At 45.8% G+C, this 24,351-nt stretch overlaps 1 protein-coding gene across 2 annotated transcripts; it reads right to left on the reverse strand.

The window, feature by feature from the left end:
* Positions 1-1,395: 1,395 nt before the first annotated feature.
* On the reverse strand, positions 1,396-21,380 carry LOC143483209 (uncharacterized). 2 transcript variants are annotated; one of them, XM_076982022.1, is made up of 33 exons: positions 21,208-21,380; positions 20,836-21,115; positions 19,601-20,156; positions 18,746-18,942; positions 18,057-18,437; positions 16,964-17,250; positions 16,590-16,855; positions 16,323-16,379; positions 16,078-16,215; positions 15,661-15,914; positions 13,553-13,670; positions 13,125-13,262; positions 12,666-12,922; positions 11,470-11,554; positions 10,714-11,004; positions 10,255-10,511; positions 9,918-10,002; positions 9,162-9,452; positions 8,703-8,959; positions 8,366-8,450; positions 7,610-7,900; positions 7,151-7,407; positions 6,814-6,898; positions 6,058-6,348; positions 5,599-5,855; positions 5,139-5,223; positions 4,482-4,987; positions 4,277-4,373; positions 3,686-3,894; positions 3,426-3,579; positions 2,668-3,023; positions 2,088-2,217; positions 1,396-1,991 (listed from the first exon to the last, which is right to left on the reverse strand). In XM_076982022.1, the coding sequence occupies exons 1-33, from the start codon at positions 21,282-21,284 to the stop codon at positions 1,849-1,851; spliced, it is 7,218 nt and encodes a 2,405-aa protein (XP_076838137.1). In that variant the 5' UTR covers positions 21,285-21,380; the 3' UTR covers positions 1,396-1,848. The 2 variants fall into 2 exon arrangements, with proteins under 2 accessions (XP_076838137.1, XP_076838136.1); XM_076982021.1 differs by having other exon boundaries at positions 4,277-4,987.
* Positions 21,381-24,351: the final 2,971 nt, after the last annotated feature.

Raw genomic sequence — 24,351 nt, forward strand, 5'->3', positions numbered from 1 at the left:
CACCCTGCACTCGTGTTCATGTGACAGATGTATGAAAATATATGGTTTCTCTTTAAATCCTGTTCATATTTTATTAATTACATGGGAAATCATACTTTATATGGTATCTATGGCTAATGGGAGGATTTCTCACTGAGTATGTATTCCTCTGACCTCTCAGTAATTGCTCTGTTAACCAAGATTATTTGATATATGTAATAAATGTAAGGTAATCTGTCCTGACATACAGTAAGTGGTTAAGAGCATTTTTACAGTCCTGGAAAAGTGGGTTGCGGTTAACTGGCTACTAGCTTACACGTTAAAAAGCTAACTCGTTAGCAACATGGGTCTCCTCATTTTCCTTGTTAAGATGCTTAACGTTCTTTTCTTGACGTTTCCCTCATGTTCGAGATTTTCAGGAGGCATTTCTCACCGTTTAATTATATTTCCTGGCCCAGGTGAACACTTCCATTGGCTTAATTTGTTGGTTATTTGTAATCTGTTTTGGTAGGGTTCTGTTGAGTTTGGCGAATTCGTGGGTCAAAATGAAGGACGCCACCTAGTGGAGGGGAGGAGAGGCTGCCATGGCAGTGATGAGTGTTGAATGATATCAGGGGGGTAGTTTAGCAAAACGCCTATACACACAGGCTGTATGTCTTTATTCTTTGATATGTTTAATGGACCGTGTTAGGTGTAGGTGTTAGGTTGTTGCTGTATGATTGTGCTGTTCTCCCGAGGGAGCGTGATGTGCTGTGGTATGTGTTGTGTTGTAATCTCTTTCAGGTGCACCCGGGATGATGGGGTCACATGGTTCTGGGTGGTGCCTGACAAGCCGGTCCACAGCTACAAAAGGCTTCCTGGAAGTGAAGACAGGAGGAGAGAGTGGCAGGCTCTCCTCGTTTGATCTCACTGTTTTGGGGTTGTTTTTGATATATATATACATCTGCTAACCGTAATTGAGAGTTGTGATACTGGCCCTTGTTCTTCTTGTGTGTGTGTGGTGGACTGTGTCTCTGTTTTTGCGTAGTTGTGTTTATTATGTAGTGTTCTCTTTTATTTTCTTTGTTGTTGTTGTAAGGTAAAAGAAGTCGCTTAGCACCAGGTAGGGTAGGCCGCTGTTTGTTTTGTTGTTTGGTTTTCTTTTCCCGTTTTCAGCGTGGCCTACCTGAAGTCAGTCGGCGCTAAGCTCATGCTTGTAACATCTTGCATTTTCATGTTGTCCAAATACATTTATATGACTCAGTTAAGTAGTAGTTGGTTCCTCTTTATTATTTCGCTCCTTCAATCACTCCATCATTCATTCGCTGTTACCGTCTGACCTAGACCGGGCGGTAACAGACCGTGTATTGTCCAGTAATGGAGTTGTTCGTTCTGTGTTCTCCAAACAGAACTTGGGTACAAAGAAATGCAATCGTATCAAAACAGCGATTATATTTATGACTTCCACATATGTATTCTACATTTTTTTTAGTGTACAGAGGCATCTTTTGGAATTGTGTAAATTATGCAGTTTCTGCTTAGTGTATTCTACAAATGCATAAACAGATGTTTGAATAGAACAGTGTGATCACAAACGTTTGTATACAGTAAAAAAACTTTACAACTGTTATAAAACTACCAAAGAACAGAGAAAAGAGGTTTAATCAGCACTTTTAGGGAGGATTTAGTCTCTAGTAAGGTTGTGAGCATTTCCAAAGCATTTTAGTGCCATGAAATAATAATCATATTATATTATTTGCTATAGTGTAAAATCATATCTCTGTTTCATAGTGCTTTGTGTGAGCAGACACTCCACTAAATGATTTTGTTAGAGGGATTCATTAATTTCTTCCCTCCTGTCTAGCAGCGGTTCTGAGTGAACACTTGAGTCTAGACTCTCCAGCTCTCTCCGAACTCTTTTACGTTCTTCGCCTGCGTCCCGTCCGGCTTCATCATGTCATTTTTCTTCAGGCCGTCAAAGTTCCCACAGAGCCCAGCGACCTTCCTCTTATAGACGTCTGGCAGAGTGAGACCTGCACCAAAGAACAAATACATGGGAGCTTTAGAGAAGACCAAACGGGTCACAAATAACGTTCATTCAGACGTTATCTTGACCTGCTACGGTGTACCTGCTTTGCCTCTGCTGTTGAACTCCACAGACAGGCCAAAGTCGGTCTTCAGATAAACCCGAGAAAAACGTTCCAGAATCTTTAAACCTGTGGCCGGGAAGACAGGAGTGTTGACCCTCACCCCATCAACCTGTGAGAAGAAGAAACAGAGTGTGGTGGTGTTCACTCAGTGTGGTGGTGGTGTTCAGTGTCATGTCTGATTTGACTGGCTGCGTGTGTCTGACTGTCTGTGTCTGACATCATAGCAGCTCTATAGCAGTTTGTACTGTCACTGGATCTCCTTGAACACAACAGCAAGATTTCACATTTGAGGTTGGCAGTGACGTTTCCTGCTTGGAGAGGTGGAAGACACAGTTCTGGTCAAATGTCCTAAGCCTGTCTCAACCCTGGCCCTATTCCCATCAGCCCCGTAACCATCTCTTATGACATGTGTATTGAGTTCAAACATGGCGATTCACAGACACACACCTGTGTATGTACGTCTGCATGTTCATAACAATGTAGACCAACTTCACAAACATAATTCAGCACATAAACAGATGTATGTAAGGTCTGTTTTTGTAGCATAATAGAACCTCACCAGAACACCTCTGCTATCCCAGAGTTCCACGGTGTGGTTGTACACTTGGATCCTGAGAGCACGGAGACGACCGTCACCATCCTCTTCACTGCTATCGTCATCATCATCATCATCATCATCATCATCATCGTCGTGATGCCTTTCTCTGCTGTTTATGTCTTCATCATCACTCTCTTCCTCCATGACTTCCTGGTTTTTAATTTTCTTGTTGATGCCCACCACGTAGACCTCCGGAATGTTCTTCGGCAGACCGGAGGTCTGGATCAGGACGTACGAGTGCGTGCCTTTAAACCTGTGCTTCATGTCATCGAAGGTTCTGTACTCAGGGTCGTCTTCAATAGAGCACTCACTGAAATCTACATCAGGTCAGAGGTCAGAGAGAGAGAGAAGACCTCCGTCAGTTCAGTTGAGTTCCTCTCAACCCTTATTCCTCACATCATTAATAAACGCAATCCATCTACAAGCACTAAAAATACATTTTTAATCTAGAAGTGTCTTACACCGAGTCTCTGAATTAAAGTTTAATAATGGGTTAGGGTTTTATATATCGGTGCCTTGGATATATTTAGAAATGTGTGCCCGAGAGACCTATTTCTGTACATCCATAAAAATTACATTCATTACAAAATTCTCAATTTTTCTGGAAAGTGGCCCAGTGCAGTCAGAGATTTTGTCTGATTCCTTTTGTAAATGGAGTCGTTTTTCTTAATGAACTGGAAACTGGTTCAGCGTTTTCATGGTGCGGCCGGTGGACTCACCTGCGGAGACACAGCTGTAGTCGCCCTGCTGGTCGGCCAGACACACCTGTTCATCCTCACACGCGTGTGTCCTGCAGAGGAGTTGACCTGCACCGTTCTCCTCCAAACACTCGCACTTCTGACGGCAGTGTGCACCGTACCACGTCTCTCCAAACTGAAGGCACCACAGCAGAGTTCAGAACAGTTAAGATCAGAACAGAACACCACGCGTATGTCGTGTTTGTAATTCATACACTGGGGTTTGAGCTTCCATCACTCACTGAATGAATATCCCCACGATCGTCTTGGCAGCCGCACTCGTGGACCGGCACACACTCGTGCAGTTTGAGGATGAACCCGTCTTCACACACACAGCCTGGCACACACAGCTCAGAGGCACCACAGTCTGGAGCTCCGTGAGGTTCTTCACAAGTGGGCTGGCACTGGGGCAAACAGTCAGTGTGATGGCTGTTCATGGGGCAAGAGAATACTGCGGAGAGAGGGGGAGAGATGGAGAGAGTGACCATTGATGAACGGAAATGGAGATGGTGGAGTAGGCTGAAAAAATGTTTCTTGAATTGATATACTAGTGAAGAGTTGTTCATCGTCGTCTTCAAAAAGCCCTTCATAGCATAACAAACATCTGCACTAAACTATACAGGTGCTCCCCCCCCCCCCCCCCCCCCCCCCCCCAAAAAAAAAACACACCCAGTGAACACTGCACTGGGTGTGGTGAGGTGTGGCTGTTCTGGACTGGGATATTTAAATTCATTTATATTCTCTAAATAAGAATAAGAATGCATAATTAAAGGGGAAAGATTTTAAATAATTAAATTCTAATTCTAATAATTCTAAATAATAGTTCAGCATACCTGTTCTTTCTGGTGCTGCTGACGTTTGAACAGGGGCGACTGTAGTTTCAACAGGTGCTGTTGTAGTGTCAACAGGGGCGACTGTAGTTTCAACAGGTGCTGTTGTAGTTTCAACAGGTGCTGCTGTAGTGTCCACAGGGGTGACTGTAGTTTCAACAGGTGCTGTTGTAGTGTCAACAGGGGCCACTGTAGTTTCAATAGGTGCTGTTGTAGTGTCAACAGGGGCAACTGTAGTTTCAATAGGTGCTGTTGTAGTGTCAACAGGGGCAACTGTAGTTTCAATAGGTGCTGTTGTAGTGTCAACAGGGGCAACTGTAGTTTCAACAGGTGCTGCTGTAGTTTCAACAGGGGTGACTGTAGTTTCAACAGGTGCTGTTGTAGTGTCAACAGGGGTGACTGTAGTTTCAACAGGTGCTCCTGTACTGTCACAAAATACGACTGTAGTTTGGAAAGTTGTAGTTTCAACAGGTGCAGCTGTAGTGTCCACAGGGGCAACTGTAGTTTGGATAGATGTAGTTGTAGTGTCCACAGGGGCAACTGTAGTTTGGATAGGTGTAGTTGTAGTGTCATCAGGGGTGACTGTAGTTTCAACAGGTGCTGCTGTAGTGTCAACAGGGGTGACTGTAGTTTGGATAGGTGCAGCTGATGTCTGTGTGTTGGTGTCCGTTAACCCCTCACGTGTAGGTAAAGCCGTCACTTGGTTGATTAGATCTAGAAAATGAGCCAAAATGACCATATCATTATCACCAACAGTAATCTCAACAATGTCTTCATAATAAACTATGATAATAATGAAATTTCATGCTTGCTTCAAGGTATAACCCCGTGGTTTTAGCATCATTCATATTAGTTGTTTAAGTACCTCTGCATGGTCCTCTGTGGAGAGAGATATCATCTATGGCGACATCAGATTTAGCACTGTGTCCTCTACGCCCTTCAAAGATGATCTATACACAACATCAAATAGAAGATTTAACACATCATATAAAACATGTAACACACCCATTATCTTGTGTTTTTCAGATCAGCATTGATGTTCATCTTAAATGAGCTCACTGGAAATCTTGAAGTATACAGTACTATCCTAATCTAGATCAGTATACACTCTAGAATAAAAACATCTCAATTTATAGTTTAATAGAATTGGGGGGGAAAGAAGTAAAATTAACTATTAATGACCAATTGTAAAATTGCTGTCATATTTTCCCACAGATTTCAAAGGGTTTGTGTGATTGGGTGTGGGTCTGTGATTGGGGTTGTGTGTGATTGGGTGTGTGAGCAGTAATTAATAATTCACTCCATTGTTAACCCTGTGCACTCACCTTGAAGTTGGCGTGGGGGGTGAAGTCAACTAGGGCCCGATGCCAGGTGTTCCCCTGGTCTTCTCTCCTTCTCCAGATCTCCTGGGCCTCGTTGCCGTGCAGCAGGTAGACGGTCAGGCCCATGGTCCAACTGGACCCGTACATGTGGTACCAGAACCGGAGACACTGGGGCTGGACACTGGAGCACTCGTCGCTAAGGAGACGGGCCGTGTCACCGTGGGAGGCGGTGTCACCCTCGATGTACAGGTAGTGACCACCTGGAGATGGAGAGGTGGAGACAGAGGTGGAGGACAGATGGGGTGGAGAGAGAGATAACGAGTTTAATGTCATGTTACGTTGTAGACAAACCAAACTATTGACTTAAAAAAATCAATGTGACATTTGATTCTGGAACAGTCATCTCTGTAATTCATTTATAATTTAACTTGTTTCATATCCAGAGTTAACCAGCATACTAACTTCCTGTTGTGTGATCAGAGGAGGGGCCGGTCATCGCTGTAGGGGTGGAGCCACTTTGTCTCGTCCAATCAAAAACATCAGTCTCTAGCTGAGACCAATAGCAGAGGTTGCTGTCAAAATCGCAGTTGATTCTGCACCCAGATGGGGGCGCTGTGTTCACTGGCTCAGGTGATGCAGTTTGTGCAGGTGCATTGTGGGTCCACACAGGTGTGACTGTAGGTCGTGCTTTGACTGGGGTCGTTCCTGACCACCAGTCAGGGGTGGGGGCATTTGTACTGTCAGTTATCAAATCTAGATGGAAAAACAAACAAACAGAGAAAAAAAACACAATCAAGAAATATTACAACAATTGGTGATATTGTTTAAAAACAATAGTGTTTTATCAAGTTTATTCTATTTTTATTATTATTATAGACAGGTTATGTGCTTTGGATACAATGTCATGTAGTTTAAGACACAGAACAGGCGTAAAGTCAATTATTAAAATCACACTGCAAGTTAAAACAGCAAATGCAAACAAACAAATAAATAAATAAACAGTGTTTGCAATTTTATTATGTTAACATCTGTTCAGAAACTAAATACAAGATTTTATGCACCTAATAACTTGTTTCATTTGAATTCAAAAGTTTAAGCAGCATATGTTTCATATGGCGCTGATCCATACACACAGACCCAGTTATTGTGATCTAGACCAAGTCCTGGTTCTGGTCCTAATCTGAAACTGTACTGTGGTTTGTGATGGAGCAAACGGACCTGTACAGTGTCCTCTGTGTAGAGAGACGTCGTCCACGGCAACATCAGACATGGCACTGTGACCTCTACGCCCTTCAAAGATGATCTAATACACATACACACACACACACACACACACACACACACACACACGCACAAATTCATTATGTCTAGAGTGTGTGTACCTGGTAGAGTTTCTCAGGAAACATCCATTTCAAAATATCCCTTTTCTAAAGTTAAAAACTCAGAGAAACACATAAATTTATATTTATTATGACCAGATGTAGAAAGTGACATTGTTGGAGTGTGTGTGATGGTGAGAGATTCTTTGTGTCACTCCAGCAAAGCCGTCACTCACCTTGAAGTTGGCGTGGGGGGTGAAGTCAACTAGGGCCCGATGCCAGGTGTTCCCCTGGTCTTCTCTCCTTCTCCAGATCTCCTGGACCTCGTTGCCGTGCAGCAGGTAGACGGTCAGGCCCATGGTCCAACTGGACCCGTACATGTGGTACCAGAACCGGAGACACTGGGGCTGGACACTGGAGCACTCGTCGCTAAGGAGACGGGCCGTGTCACCGTGGGAGGCGGTGTCACCCTCGATGTACAGGTAGTGACCACCTGGAGATGGAGAGGTGGAGACAGAGGTGGAGGACAGATGGGGTGGAGAGAGAGATAACGAGTTTAATGTCATGTTACGTTGTAGACAAACCAAACTATTGACCTAAAAAATCAATGTGCCATTTGATTCTGGAACAGTTCATCTCTGTAATTCATTTATAATTTAACTTGTTCCACATCCAGAGTTAACCAGCATACTAACTTCCTGTTGTGTGATCAGAGGACGGGCCGGTCATCGCTGTAGGGGTGGAGCCACTTTGTCTCGTCCAATCAAAAACATCAGTCTCTAGCTGAGACCAATAGCAGAGGTTGCTGTCAAAATCGCAGTTGATTCTGCACCCAGATGGGGGCGCTGTGTTCACTGGCTCAGGTGATGCAGTTTGTGCAGGTGCATTGTGGGTCCACACAGGTGTGACTGTAGGTCGTGCTTTGACTGGGGTCGTTCCTGACCACCAGTCAGGGGTGGGGGCATTTGTACCGTCAGTTATCAAATCTAGATGGAAAAACAAACAAACAGAGAAAAAAAACACAATCAAGAAATATTACAACAATTGGTGATATTGTTTAAAAACAATAGTGTTTTATCAAGTTTATTCTATTTTTATTATTATTATAGACAGGTTATGTGCTTTGGATACAATGTCATGTAGTTTAAGACACAGAACAGGCGTAAAGTCAATTATTAAAATCACACTGCAAGTTAAAACAGCAAATGCAAACAAACAAATAAATAAATAAACAGTGTTTGCAATTTTATTATGTTAACATCTGTTCAGAAACTAAATACAAGATTTTATGCACCTAATAACTTGTTTCATTTGAATTCAAAAGTTTAAGCAGCATATGTTTCATATGGCGCTGATCCATACACACAGACCCAGTTATTGTGATCTAGACCAAGTCCTGGTTCTGGTCCTAATCTGAAACTGTACTGTGGTTTGTGATGGAGCAAACGGACCTGTACAGTGTCCTCTGTGTAGAGAGACGTCGTCCACGGCAACATCAGACATGGCACTGTGACCTCTACGCCCTTCAAAGATGATCTAATACACATACACACACACACACACACACACACACACACACACACGCACAAATTCATTATGTCTAGAGTGTGTGTACCTGGTAGAGTTTCTCAGGAAACATCCATTTCAAAATATCCCTTTTCTAAAGTTAAAAACTCAGAGAAACACATAAATTTATATTTATTATGACCAGATGTAGAAAGTGACATTGTTGGAGTGTGTGTGATGGTGAGAGATTCTTTGTGTCACTCCAGCAAAGCCGTCACTCACCTTGAAGTTGGCGTGGGGGGTGAAGTCAACTAGGGCCCGATGCCAGGTGTTCCCCTGGTCTTCTCTCCTTCTCCAGATCTCCTGGACCTCGTTGCCGTGCAGCAGGTAGACGGTCAGGCCCATGGTCCAACTGGACCCGTACATGTGGTACCAGAACCGGAGACACTGGGGCTGGACACTGGAGCACTCGTCGCTAAGGAGACGGGCCGTGTCACCGTGGGAGGCGGTGTCACCCTCGATGTACAGGTAGTGACCACCTGGAGATGGAGAGGTGGAGACAGAGGTGGAGGACAGATGGGGTGGAGAGAGAGATAACGAGTTTAATGTCATGTTACGTTGTAGACAAACCAAACTATTGACTTAAAAAAATCAATGTGACATTTGATTCTGGAACAGTCATCTCTGTAATTCATTTATAATTTAACTTGTTTCATATCCAGAGTTAACCAGCATACTAACTTCCTGTTGTGTGATCAGAGGAGGGGCCGGTCATCGCTGTAGGGGTGGAGCCACTTTGTCTCGTCCAATCAAAAACATCAGTCTCTAGCTGAGACCAATAGCAGAGGTTGCTGTCAAAATCGCAGTTGATTCTGCACCCAGATGGGGGCGCTGTGTTCACTGGCTCAGGTGATGCAGTTTGTGCAGGTGCATTGTGGGTCCACACAGGTGTGACTGTAGGTCGTGCTTTGACTGGGGTCGTTCCTGACCACCAGTCAGGGGTGGGGGCATTTGTACCGTCAGTTATCAAATCTAGATGGAAAAACAAACAAACAGAGAAAAAAAACACAATCAAGAAATATTACAACAATTGGTGATATTGTTTAAAAACAATAGTGTTTTATCAAGTTTATTCTATTTTTATTATTATTATAGACAGGTTATGTGCTTTGGATACAATGTCATGTAGTTTAAGACACAGAACAGGCGTAAAGTCAATTATTAAAATCACACTGCAAGTTAAAACAGCAAATGCAAACAAACAAATAAATAAATAAACAGTGTTTGCAATTTTATTATGTTAACATCTGTTCAGAAACTAAATACAAGATTTTATGCACCTAATAACTTGTTTCATTTGAATTCAAAAGTTTAAGCAGCATATGTTTCATATGGCGCTGATCCATACACACAGACCCAGTTATTGTGATCTAGACCAAGTCCTGGTTCTGGTCCTAATCTGAAACTGTACTGTGGTTTGTGATGGAGCAAACGGACCTGTACAGTGTCCTCTGTGTAGAGAGACGTCGTCCACGGCAACATCAGACATGGCACTGTGACCTCTACGCCCTTCAAAGATGATCTAATACACATACACACACACACACACACACACACACACACACACACGCACAAATTCATTATGTCTAGAGTGTGTGTACCTGGTAGAGTTTCTCAGGAAACATCCATTTCAAAATATCCCTTTTCTAAAGTTAAAAACTCAGAGAAACACATAAATTTATATTTATTATGACCAGATGTAGAAAGTGACATTGTTGGAGTGTGTGTGATGGTGAGAGATTCTTTGTGTCACTCCAGCAAAGCCGTCACTCACCTTGAAGTTGGCGTGGGGGGTGAAGTCAACTAGGGCCCGATGCCAGGTGTTCCCCTGGTCTTCTCTCCTTCTCCAGATCTCCTGGGCCTCGTTGCCGTGCAGCAGGTAGACGGTCAGGCCCATGGTCCAACTGGACCCGTACATGTGGTACCAGAACCGGAGACACTGGGGCTGGACACTGGAGCACTCGTCGCTAAGGAGACGGGCCGTGTCACCGTGGGAGGCGGTGTCACCCTCGATGTACAGGTAGTGACCACCTGGAGATGGAGAGGTGGAGACAGAGGTGGAGGACAGATGGGGTGGAGAGAGAGATAACGAGTTTAATGTCATGTTACGTTGTAGACAAACCAAACTATTGACCTAAAAAATCAATGTGCCATTTGATTCTGGAACAGTTCATCTCTGTAATTCATTTATAAATTAACTTGTTCCACATCCAGAGTTAACCAGCATACTAACTTCCTGTTGTGTGATCAGAGGACGGGCCGGTCATCGCTGTAGGGGTGGAGCCACTTTGTCTCGTCCAATCAAAAACATCAGTCTCTAGCTGAGACCAATAGCAGAGGTTGCTGTCAAAATTGCAGTTGATTCTGCACCCAGATGAGGGCGCTGTGTTCACTGGCTCAGGTGATGCAGTTTGTGCAGGTGCATTGTGGGTCCACACAGGTGTGACTGTAGGTTGTGCTTTGACTGGGGTCGTTCCTGACCACCTTTCAGGAGTGGGGGCATTTGTACCGTCAGTTATCAAATCTAGATGGAAAAACAAACAAACAGAGAAAAAAAACACAATCAAGAAATATTACAACAATTGGTGATATTGTTTAAAAAACAATAGTGTTTTATCAAGTTTATTCTATTATTATTATTATTATTATAAACAGGTTATGTGCTTTGGATACAATGTCATGTAGTTTAAGACACAGAACAGGCATAAAGTCAATTATTAAAATCACACTGCAAGTTAAAACAGCAAACGCAAACAAACATATAAATAAATAGTGTTTCCAATTTTATTATGTTAACATCTGTTCAGAAACTAAATACAAGATTGTATGCACCTAATAACTTGTTTCGTTTAAATTCAAAAGTTTAAGCAGCATATGTTTCATATGGCGCTGATCCATACACACAGACCCAGTTATTGTGATCTAGACCAAGTCCTGGTTCTGGTCCTAATCTGAAACTGTACTGTGGTTTGTGATGGAGCAAACGGACCTGTACAGTGTCCTCTGTGTAGAGAGACGTCGTCCACGGCAACATCAGACATGGCACTGTGACCTCTACGCCCTTCAAAGATGATCTAACACACACACACACACACACACACACACACACACACACACACACACACACACACAGATTCATTATGTCTAGAGTGTGTGTACCTGGAAGAGTTTCAGTGTTGGGAACGTTACTTTAAAAAAGTAATTAGTTATAGTTACTCACTACTTATTCAAAAAAGTAACTGAGTTAGTAACTGAATTACTCTATAATAAAAGTAACTCGTTACTAGGGAAAGTAACTATTTGCATTACAGTTAAAAGAAAGTTATATGCCAATGAATAAAGATTTCAGTTGAAATGAGTAGATCAGAAAGGTGTTTAACTTTTGATATTTATTGCACATCCACAGACCAGTGCAGGATAAAATCCTTTAAAATCCCACATCATTGTAAAAAAAAACAAAAAAAAAAACAAAAAAGCAAAGGTAAACAGTTACACTATATAAAGTGCATTTACATCTATCAAATTAAATTAAATTCTCTCAACCTGATACAACTGGTTTGTTCACAACAGAAGTAAACTTAATAATAAAACCTCTATCCTTAATTAAATAAATCAAATACCCAGTCTGGTAGACATTCAGGAACTTCAAGTATTTTCTTAAATAATGTTTATGTAAATAATGTTAAAAATGCAAATTTTTCTTCGGCTTGCTCCTGACTCGCCATTTCTGCCTCTTCTCCGTTTGTGTCGTGTGTCACTGGTGTGCTTCGGCACGCGTGTAAAAACACTGGCTCTGATTGGCTACCATAACGCTGCCTTAGCCAATCTCTTATTGACTTGTTAAGTTAAACAGGTGTTACACCGAGAACTGTGACCTATCGAGATCTGTTACTCGTCACTAGCCTGGGCAGCGGTCCGCTCGGATTACTGTTAGTATATCAATATATAGTAACGCACCGCTTTTAATGACCAGTAACGTCAACGGCGCTGTAACGACAGGAAAAGTAATTAATTATATTATCCCGTTACTGACAAAAAGACGCCGTTACCTAACGCCATTAAAAATAACGTTAAATAGGTTAGGTTATTCGCAACACTGATTATGACCAAATGTAAAAAGTGACATTGTTGGAGTGTGTGTGATGGTGAGATTCTGTGTGTCACTCCAGCAAAGCCGTCACTCACCTTAAAGTTGGCGTGGGGGGTGAAGTCAACTAGGGCCCGATGCCAGGTGTTCCCCTGGTCTTCTCTCCTTCTCCAGATCTCCTGGGCCTCGTTGCCGTGCAGCAGGTAGACGGTCAGGCCCATGGTCCAACTGGACCCGTACATGTGGTACCAGAACCGGAGACACTGGGGCTGGACACTGGAGCACTCGTCGCTAAGGAGACGGGCCGTGTCACCGTGGGAGGCGGTGTCACCCTCGATGTACAGGTAGTGACCACCTGGAGATGGAGAGGTGGAGACAGAGGTGGAGGACAGATGGGGTGGAGAGAGAGATAATGAGTTTAATGTCATGTTACGTTGTAGACAAACAAAACTATTGACTTAAAAAAATCAATGTGCCATTTGATTCTGGAACAGTCATCTCTGTAATTCATTTATAATTTAACTTGTTCCACATCCAGAGTTAACCAGCATACTAACTTCCTGTTGTGTGATCAGAGGAGGGGCCGGTCATCGCTGTAGGGGTGGAGCCACTTTGTCTCGTCCAATCAAAAACATCAGTTTCTTGCTGACTCCAAGAGCAGAGGTCGCTGTCAAAATTGCAGTTGATTGTGCACGCTGTCAAATATTTAATAAGAAAAAAAAATTGAATTAAACACATCAACTTCAGATCTGATTTACCAGGGCAAATGACCAAGCAGATGACAAAATTATTAAACCATTATTGAGCTGTTAATAAAATAATTTAACTGCATCAATTAAAATATGTTTAGAATTTCTAGTTGTCATTTGACATTTGCAAGCCTGTTGGTGTTCTGAAATAACATGAACATGTCACGTGAGCCGCCTGCTGTCACGTGAGTGGCCTGCTTGGCTGTGTTTAGTGATGGGTTTGCGCTGGGCTGTACCTGGTTGTTGAGGTTCAAGGCTAAAGCTGCCCGTTTCACACGCTCCTGTCGTTATTGTAATGTCATCCAGCGCCACATCTGACATCAGAGTCGAACCCCTAATGCCTTCCACAATAACCTAGAAGAACACAGTACCAGCTGGGTCAGCCTACCCACGCATCCTGGACCCATATGTAGTGCGGAGAACATGGGGTTAACTCAGTCTAGGACCACAGCAGAGAACATGGGATTAACTCAGACTAGGACCACAGCAGAGAACATGGGGTTAACTCAAACTAGGACCACAGCAGAGAACATGGGGTTAACTCAGACTAGGACCACGGCAGAGAACATGGGGTTAACTCAGACTAGGACCACAGCAGAGAGCATGGGGTTAACTCAGTCTAGGACCACAGCAGAGAACATGGGGTTAACTCAAACTACGACCACAGCAGAGAACATGGGGTTAACTCAGTCTAGGACCACAGCAGAGAACATGGGGTTAACTGAGTCTAGGACCACAGCAGAGAACATGGGATTAACTCAAACTAGGACCACAGCAGAGAACATGGGGTTAACTCAGTCTAGGACCACAGCAGAGAACATGGGGTTAACTCAAACTACGACCACAGCTGAGAACATGGGGTTAACTCAGACTAGGACTACAGCAGAAAACATGGGGTTAACTCAGTCTAGGACCACAGCAGAGAACATGGGGTTAACTCAGACTAGGACCACAGCAGAGAACATGGGGTTAACTCAGACTAGGACCACAGCAGAGAACATGGGGTTAACTCCGACTAGGACCACAGCAGAGAACATGGGGTTAACTCAGACTAGGACCACAGCAGAGAACATGGGGTTAACTCAGACTACGACCACAGCAGAGAACATGGGGTTAACTCAGTCTAGGACCATGGCAGAGAACATGGGGTTAACTCAGACTAGGACCACGGCAGAGAACATGGGGTTCACTCAGACTAGGACCACGGCAGAGAACATGGGGTTAACTCAGACTAGGACCACAGCAGAGAACATGGGGTTAACTCAGTCTAGGACCACAGCAGAGAACATGGGGTTAACTCAGACTAGGACCACAGCAGAGAACATGGGGTTAACTCAGACTAGGACCACAGCAGAGAACATGGGGTTAACTCAGACTACGACCACAGCAGAGAACATGGGGTTAACTCAGACTAGGACCACAGCAGAGAACATGGGGTTAACTCAGACTAGGACCACAGCAGAGAACATGGGGTTAACTCAGACTAGGACCACAGCAGAGAACATGGGGTTAACTCAGACTAGGACCACAGCAGAGAACATGGGGTTAACTCAGACTAGGACCACAGGGTTAACTATGACTAGGACCACAGAAGAGAACATGGGGTTAACTCAGTCTAGGACCACAGCAGAGAACATGGGGTTAACTCAGACTACGACCACAGCAGAGAACATGGGGTTAACTCAGACTAGGACCACAGAAGAGAACATGGGGTTAACTCAGACTACGACCACAGCAGAGAACATGGGGTTAACTCAGACTAGGACCATGGCAGAGAACATGGGGTTAACTCAGACTAGGACCACAGCAGAGAACATGGGGTTAACTCAGACTAGGACCATGGCAGAGAGCATGGGGTTAACTCAGACTAGGACCACGGCAGAGAACATGGGGTTAACTCCGACTAGGACCACGGCTGAGAACATGGGGTTAACTCCGACTAGGACCACGGCTGAGAACATGGGGTTAACTCAGACTAGGACCATGTAAGCCTTTGTTTTCATTTAATTTTATTTTAAACAGATGCCCTTATTTAAGAAAAAACCTTGCTTCATACAAGAAAATTATTACAATCAAGGTTGGTAAGCAAGCAAATTATGACAGCAGTGACATAACCGGGGGGGATCTACAACCTTTTACACGTCAAACCCCTGTGTATCCTGCTCTAACCTACTGACTGAACCATCAGAGGAGAAGTTCACTGTTTCTTCATCTGTACGTCGTTTTTGCTGATAGTACTAACTATCCTTATCAGAACCCCATACCTATTGTTCTAACCAATGGGAGACAACAGGGTTTCTAAAGTATGAGCTGACCAAATCCTTTACAAGTGATCTTTGCTCACCTGAAAGGCTCCCCCTGAGTTGATCTCCACCTGGGCATTATGCCACTGGTTGCCCTGGTTACTGGCCCTGGACCAGATTTTGGTAGCGTTGTTACTTTCCAGCTGGTAGATGTTGAGTGCCATTGCAGGAGCTCCATACATGTGATACCAAAAGCGAAGACACTGGGAGCCCGAACGCCGGCACTCTGGACTCAGCATGCGTGCCGAGTCCCCACGAGAGACAGCGTCTCCCTCTATATACATGTAAAATCCACCTGAAAAAATGACGGGAGACAGGAGACGGGGGACAGGAGACGGGAGACAGGAGACGGGAGACACCGTATGTCAGCATGATTGCAGAACATTTGATCTGATCATTATAAACCCCACAGCTTAGTTTGGCTTCTAAGCAGAAACAATGTCTTCCCGCCCTCTTACTTCCTGTTGTGTGGTCATTGGTTGGGCCGGTGAATTCTGTGGGCGTCGGCCCGGACCACCTCGTCCAATTAAAACTGTCCTGGATTATCTGCTCCCAACCACATTCGCCCTGGTCAAAGTTGCAGCTCCAGGAACAGCCTGCACGGTGAAATCACAAAGAAAGCAATCAACCTACGAGCAATCAACCTCCGAGCAATCAACGCCTGAGCAATCAACCTCTGAGGTGATGACGACACCCTGCTCACCTGCCGTGGGGCCCGATGTGTTGGGCTCTGATGTTGGTGCTGGGGTGGGGACACTGGCTGGAAGAGAGGACACACAGTTCAGAACTTCTCGGGTGTTGGTCCAAAGGAGAAAAAAAACTGACAGTAAATAACATCCAGTCTTGTAAACAATGTAAAAGTTTCCTGAAATGTTTCTGTTGCATTGGTTCTTAATGTTTGTATGCTCGATGGTTCTCTCTGTGGCCCTTTAAAACTCTAGAACGCATAAACCCTCGAGTCTCCACTCACCGCAGGCCGTGTCCAGCCACCAGTCACCCAGAGACACCTCAGCAACTTCACAGGCTCTCACATAACTCTGCAGGGAGGCACAGAGACGGGCCTGGTCCCCGGCCGTGGAACAGTAGTCCAGCACGCAGCTGTTCACGAAGATCTGAGGCGGTACGAACCAGTGGCAGGCCATGAAGGCCTCCCCAAACAGCCTACTGCACTCCCTGTAGCCCTCTCTGTCCAGCTCCGGTGGGCAGAAGGCATCACCAGGAGAGCCATCGCTACACCTGTGGAGGACGGAGTGATTACACAATTCAGCCTCGGACTCGAGTTGAAGACCTGTGCCCTATGACCTTCGGGATGTTTAGGGGACATTCGGGTCGATGGTTGCTTACGTCCAGTCCTCGTCATGAGTGTTCCAGCTGCTCGCAAAATCGTGAGGGTACGGGACTATGGTGCCGTTGGGAGTCAGGAAATCGTCAAACTGACTTCCGGAGTACGTCCCGCAGAGTCCGCACGTCCTGCCCCTGTGTCTCTCGTCCACCTGCACAAAAATCCGCTCGCTCCCATCTAACAGGACGCGCAGGCCAAAGGTCGTGTCCACCTGCACGTACGGGTCCTTCTGGGACACGTTAACTGATGGGCTGTGTGAATAAGGAAGAGAAACTTGACCTCCGTTTGCCTGCAGAATAAGAACACAGGATGCTTCAGTGAGCTACGCAACTGCCCGGTAACCTGGCGACCTTTAGGACCCTGAATCACATATTTGCAAAGGGTTCTGTAGTATCAGCAGCCTAAATATGCGGAAACAATACCCTCTGTTAAAACAAGCTGATAGGGTGCTGACCTTTGACCTCATGTACCGTGGTGGGTAGCACTTACTGTTCAACATCAATATACAATCAATACTCAATCAGGATGAGTTACTCAAGATCTATTCTTCATAATCAATATGTGGAGGTTGTGATCTCATCAAGCAGTTTGTTACCACTTTGTTACAGTAGTAGCCGTATGTACACTAATGATCAAACGCCTTTGAACTGCACATAGATCAATCAGTCTGTGTTGTTGTGAATATGGGGTGGTTTGGGTTAGTCTGCAGAAATAATGTACAGTGGAGTCTTTTTTACTGTAGCATTTGTTTTGACATTTTGTAGCTGACTTCTACGACATCTCTGGGTATTGTGTGGACTAGCATATCTAGCATAACAGCGTATGACAATGTTATAAATGTCCTGAATCCTCCAAACCACAGCACATCCCTTAGTTACACATGATTCTCTGAACTCTCGTTAATGTCATTTTGGCATTAATTAGTCTTAATTAATTCGTCAGTCTTAAAGACCAAAATGGACACACATTATATAATTTTACTGCATCCGAGCTCATGGCAGTCCGATTTATGCATGTTACTCAGTTGCAGTAGAATCTCCGCCCAGCTGGTCTCCCAGGCGACAGACGGGCGTGTGTTGTAAGCGTGGCACTCACGTAAACCAGCTTGTCCTTCCTGATGACCAGGTGAAGGTCGTCCACGTCCAGGGCCACAGAGTTCAGGAGCGACGAGCCCGTGGCCTCCTCCCTCTGGTTGCGGGCCGTCAGCGTGAACGACGTTTTGCTGCTGCCGCACGTTTTGGCGATGGTGTAGTTGCAGGTGCCCTGGAAGGAGTACGCCTTGCCATCGAACGTGATGTAGTGGGGGTCGCCGTAGACGCTGCAGGTCGCCGGGCTGGAGGGCAAGCAGCCCGTGACCCCGTCCTTGACGCCACAGACCTCGCCGTCAGGGCAGGACGTGGCCGAGCACCGCAGGGTGTCATGGCCGACGCACATGCACTCTCTCCCACAGTCAGTCTCCATAAAAGTCTGCCCTTTCTGAGAGGGTCAAAATAAGACGAAACAAGAGTTTTAGCCAGGCAGTGTTTTAGGCAGAGTCCTGCTGACGTTCCACATTTTATTGCTGTCATAAACAACATTTTTAGCTGCTTTTTAATGAGATCTTTTCTGCTAATGGTGTAGGTATGACATGTATTGGTGTATATTGGGATATAATAGTGTGTGTTAAGAAACACGGGGTCTGTGTAGATGTGTAGATCCAGCTGCTTTGAGAACATCTCAGCCTGTAATGTCAGTGTGCTTGCGTGTCCCGTGTGCTCGGGCGTCCCGCGTGTGTCCCGCTGTACCTCGTAGTGTCGTCCGTCAGCCCAGCAGCCGCAGTCTTCGGCCGGCACACACCTCCCTCCGCTCAGGAGGAAGTCCTGGTCACAATCACATCTCTCCTCACAGCTCCCACAATCCTCTGGGGCGTCCAGGTGGGAGCACGTGGCCGGGCAGGCGCCAGCACACACGCTGAGATGGCTGTGAGCACCGCAGACCGGAGCTGTAAAAGACACATCGAGGGTGGGTGAGGGGGGGAGGGTCTGGGGCCGGTGCTCTAGAGACAGGGTCGTGCCCCCCCGGGGTCATGACCTTCTACCCTTCAAGGTTTTCTCCCTACTTTGGCACACGTGACCGGCTAAGGATCATGTGTGAATCACGTCTTGTACTCCTCGGTTGTTAGATTTTGTTTCTCGCAGCACCCGGAGGTGTTTTAATAAGGGACGGGGTTGTGTAATACAGGATGACTCGTTTGGCAGTATCATACACTACGCTAATTATGGCAGCGTGAGTGATGTGTTTATCAGTAATTTACTCCTGACAGCGCTGAGCTGGGCCATGATCGGTCGTAACTTATTCGTAAGTGGAAGAGATAAGCGTGTTTATCCGTAGTGGCCAGGGTAATATAATATCACTGTGGTTCTGTTCACAAAGGAGTGATACAGAAATTAGAAGGATGTAAATGAGAGGGCTGTTCTGAAGCCTGATTGGCCAGCTCCGCCCTGGCGGGCTCCCTGTCTAATATCCTGTGCTTTTCTAACGAGGGGGATTCTGAGGGGAACTAAACTCTACAGTAGCTGTTCAGGAATACTGCAGGGTGTACTTCAACAAACGAACAAAATTGTTCCGCTTAACTAGATGCTGCTAGAAGACACACGTACTACAGGAGGTGTTGTTCCTCCAGGAGGTCACAGGGAGGCCGACATCAGAGCAGGTGCTGGCGAAATCCTGCAGGACGTTGCAGAATGCGTCTGGGTCCCCGTGAGTAGCGCACATCTCGGACACGCAGCTCCGGAAGAGGGCGGAGCCCAGGGAGGCCGAGCAGTGGGAGAAGGGGCCGGACCGGGCTAGCAGGAGGCCACAGAACGCCCCGCCTCCGTACGCCACCTCCTCCTCCTCCGAACAGACCACGGGCAGAGGGTGGTCCTCGCACGGCCGGGTCAGGCCCCTCAAGCTCCACCCCAGTGCCCAGGGGTCTGCGGTCGGGGAGCGGTCCGGCACGACGCCATCGTCTCCCGGCGACTGGTTGAAGTTTCCGCACAGGCCGCAGAGATGTCCGGAGTACAGCGCCGGCACGGTTACCTGGACCACACCTGAAGTGGCGTAGGAGACGGAGAGGTTGAAGTGTGTTTGGAGCAGCACCACGGGGCTCTGGGCACTGATCTTCACCAAGTCTCCGTCCAGAGACAGAGGGAGGTCCATCCAAATCCCATTAACCTAATAAAGACATGAGAACTCTGACTCAATCACAGATAAGGAGACGATGTTAGCCTGAAATCTCCACGATCCAGGATGACTGGCAGGAATGCAGCCTGTGTTGTAGCACACCTACTGATTTATAACTTAACACATCATACTTCTTAAATAAAGTTAATAGACTCTAGAGTTTATATATTTGTTTGCATATGCGAGATTACAGGAATTGATTGTTTAAATGTCAGTTTGTTTAATATGTTGGAGCAATGTAGTGTTTTGAAAGGATAGTTGAAGTTCAGTGAGTGTTGCCAGATCAGTACAGACTAAGTCATGCAATTTCTACCATCTCTATGTGCACTGGAGCTAGGGCACTTCATCTTTATGTGCACTGGAGCTAGGGCACTCATCTCTATGTGCACTAGAGCTAGGGCACTCATCTCTATGTGCACTAGAGCTAGGGCACTCATCTCTATGTGCACTCCTTACAGCTTGTGTAGCTCCTAATGGTGTATCTTCATTCTTCCTCATTATAAAATGAAGAATACATAAGAATAAAAGTAGCTCTATTTTAGATTTAGGATTTAAATTTAGAAGTGCTGGGCCACCACAGACCCAGCACCACAGACGACAGCGCGGCCCTCTGAACGAGATGGAGTGCTGTCGTGTGCACTAGTGAGACGTGTGAAGAGAGCAGACTCACCATGACCCTGTGCCTGACTCCTCTCAGCAGGGTCATCCTCACGCCCCGCACATCCACGGTCACCTGCTGGACCTGCGGGCTGAGCGAGTCGCTCCCAGCGGCGTTGTGCACCTCCACCACGAAGTCCGGCAGGTGCCCGGCTGCGTCGCATGCTTTAGCCAGCACGTACGTGCAGGGAGCCGTGAAATGGAAGCCGACCCCGTCGAAGGTGGTGTATCGCGCCCGGCTGCTCACCCGGCACGTGGCCACCGTCGGCACCTCGCCGAGCTCCACCGCACGACTGCACAGAACATCCACAACACCGAAACCGTTAGGACTGAACACAGCCAATGGTTACACAAATACTCTGTCCATATGTACGACAACAGGCACCTTGAATATGTCTCTGCGTATAAGACACACAGCCAGACTGCTAGCCGGAGCAGACTGGAGCGTCTGGGTGAGTCCATCGTTGTTCCTGATCAGTGAACGACGCCTTCAACCCTGAACTTCAGCTCCTGTCCTTCCTCTTCTCTTGTCCTCCAGGAGATTGTGAGATGGTTTGATGTATTGAGTCTTTTGTAACGTAGCAAAGATCACGGTTGGCCCAGTAACAGTGGGAGGAGTCTATAAGGGGCGGCCCGCAGTAAACCGGGAGGGTCTTGACAACACCAGTTGGGTCATAGTTACGGTAAAAGGGATTGATTAGCACTGATGTCTTATCAGCGCATTCGGCGTCTGTCTTGGACATGGAGACATGCCTACAGCAGTGAAAGGGGCTTTATTGCATGTGTGGTAATGATTGTGTTGTCATGTCCTTATCAGACGTTGGCCCACATTAAATTACTCCACCTGCTTGGCTTTTACTTTCATGCTAAAGATTATGGTGTTTTCTTGAGATTCACTGACATGAATTTGTTTTACTGGCAGTGACTAAGCGCATGTTACCAAAGTCCTCCTGGTGATTCATGACACAGCACCGGAAACATGTCGGCCGAGCCTCTTCATGGAAAGAAATCAGTTACTAAAGATTGGTTTTTAAACCAAGACAATAAAATGTAATGTGTAATGCTTAACTCCCCTGGTGTCCAGCACACAGATTAATCCTAATCTAGAACTACGATGTGCTGGATTATTCTAAACGGAAGCACATGCAGCATTTTTTAATAGATTGCAGATTTTGAAGGACATCAGGGAGAAGTTCTTCCATTTGGGTTCCTGATTATGCTCTCCGAAGTTCACCTTGAAGCAGCGTGATCAGCGGAGGTGTCCGTGCAGGACGTGCAGACCCTGCAGGATGGAGAACCGTTAGTGCTGGCTTTGTGAATCATTAATGTTTCCGTTGGTGAATGTCTGACTGACGTGGTACAGAAAACCATGCAGAGAAGCAGATCAATCATGGAGAAGGTTGAGAGATACAGCATTACAGTCAGGGCACACAGCACATGTTTATAATACACATACAGCACACCACAAGACAGGGGGTGCTACACCCTTCCAGACAGACAGCGGGTGCTACACCCTTTCCTGTGACTGTTAACGTGAAAGGTGCGGAGCTTCACAGGACCAGTTTAAAGTCAAAGAATCAGAATGGGCAGAGGGGAGTCAGAGAGGAGTCCTCTGTGAGGGGAGCTCAGGGGAGTCAGAGAGGAGTCCTCTGTGAGGGGAGCTCAGGGGAGTCAGAGAGGAGTCCTCGGTGAGGGGAGCTCAGGGATTCAGAGAGGAGTCCTCGGTGAAGGGAGCTCAGGGGAGTCAGAGAGGAGTCCTCTGTGAGGGGAGCTCAGGGGAGTCAGAGAGGAGTCCTCTGTGAGGGGAGCTCAGGGGAGTCAGAGAGGAGTCCTCTGTGAGGGGAGCTCAGGGGAGTCAGAGAGGAGTCCTCGGTGAGGGGAGCTCAGGGATTCAGAGAGGAGTCCTCGGTGAGGCGAGCTCAGGGGAGTCAGAGAGGAGTCCTGCCACTCCATTACACACAGGAGGCTCGGAGGTGACACTCTGGTGATGTTGTTTGTGGCCAGTGTCAGGGAAACCAGCGATCTCTTGAACCCGAGACAAGTATTGATTAAGAAAATTACGATAATTAGAAATCTTTACGTCTTTATCTACCACTCCTCTCTATCGTCCTAAAATATGACCGCTAATTTGTTTTGGTGTGGTAGTAGGAAAAAGAAACGAGTTATATTTAATATGTGAAAAAACAATGTGCAATTCTGTTTGTCAAACTGGCAGCTTAATATCAAATATATTCATCAGATGCATAAATAATTTGCATATATGCTAAGCGATGTGCCATATTTGCTGTGATATTGTTTAGGGCAGCAGACGTGTTATTGGTGTTGTAATCAGCACATTTAAGTGTGTTATTTTTAGAACTCTGGGTTAATGTTGTTCATGATAAACTATAATCTTCCGCTCACTGAGACGCACACAACCTCTGAAGTCATGCCAGCCTTACCGAGTCAAGGAAGCTCGTGACCTCCTGGACTCACGGCCGTGTACCATGTGCCGTGGGTCTTTGTTAACTCTGGGTCCCTGTATGTCAGAACCGATCTCCCCTGAACGATGCTGCACTGGTTACAAATAAAATGATCGCTTTTTGATACTCTGCACTGGGGTATTGTTATGGTATCTTCTGTTCACTAAGTTACTCAACTTATGTCCCTTTAAACCAACCTACTCCCTGCATCTCGCGCCGTAGCTGAGACACATCTCTGTACATCGACATGTAAGACTCGCCTGTATACACACGTGGGCTTTTCACACAAAGTGTTTTGGAATGTGCCTAACTACTGCTAAGATTAGATGTCTGTGCTTAGATCAATAACGTATCAATATACAGCAATATATTAACATATTAATGTTATAGTGTAAGCTGACTGGTGTAAGTGTCAATGTAACACAGACGACTACAGATATTGATTTTGTTGCTATATTTATTTTGCTTTTGGGGAGGGAGTGTCAGGGACAGGTGTGGGTGTGGGTGGGGTGTGAGTGGGGGATCCCTGCACTCTTTCACCCCCACCCCTCCACCCTCCTCACTGTCTCTCTTCCCATGGTGGTGCGTGTGAGCGGAGGTGACCTGCAGTGTGTGTTATCATTACTGTACAACAGTGTCGTTCACCCCAGATTATCAGAAGTGTCCGTTTGAGGCATTCTGACTTGGTCTGATAAGAAGAATGAAGTCATAAAATGGCAAAGCCTGTAACATTTGTTATACAAGCGCCTTTAAGACTTACGGTAAGTGTTGGGTTGTGTTGTGGCTAGGCTAAAAGCACGGCTTTAAGATCTTGTTAAAAATGTTTTGATAGAGGCAACTGTAGTAAAACACAGTGGTGTTTGGCAGAGTAGTCAGCAGGTTAAGAAAGTGGATCACAATCAGGAACTATAATCAGATTTGTTTTTCAGAGATTCCTTGGCACGCTGATTTCACCACATTTTCATCGTCTTCATTTGCAGCAAGTCCGAAAGGATAAAAACCAACGTAGAAAAATAATACAGCACTGAGCTGTTTTCTATCCCGACGTGTGTGTGTGTGTGTGTGTC

This window comes from Brachyhypopomus gauderio, chromosome 19 (assembly GCF_052324685.1).
Source record: "Brachyhypopomus gauderio isolate BG-103 chromosome 19, BGAUD_0.2, whole genome shotgun sequence".
Taxonomy (NCBI): domain Eukaryota; kingdom Metazoa; phylum Chordata; class Actinopteri; order Gymnotiformes; family Hypopomidae; genus Brachyhypopomus; species Brachyhypopomus gauderio.

Bases quoted from the DNA above. Each gene is read 5' to 3' on its own strand.
- LOC143483209 (XM_076982021.1), bottom strand. From the start codon at position 21,284: ATGGACTCACCCAGACGCTCCAGTCTGCTCCGGCTAGCAGTCTGGCTG. The intron at 7,901-8,365 runs GTCCGTTTGCTC...TTTTCCATCTAG, and splicing joins ACACAGAGGACACTGTACAG to ATTTGATAACTGACGGTACA. The intron at 3,024-3,425 runs GTGAGTCCACCG...GACCTGATGTAG, and splicing joins CTACAGCTGTGTCTCCGCAG to ATTTCAGTGAGTGCTCTATT.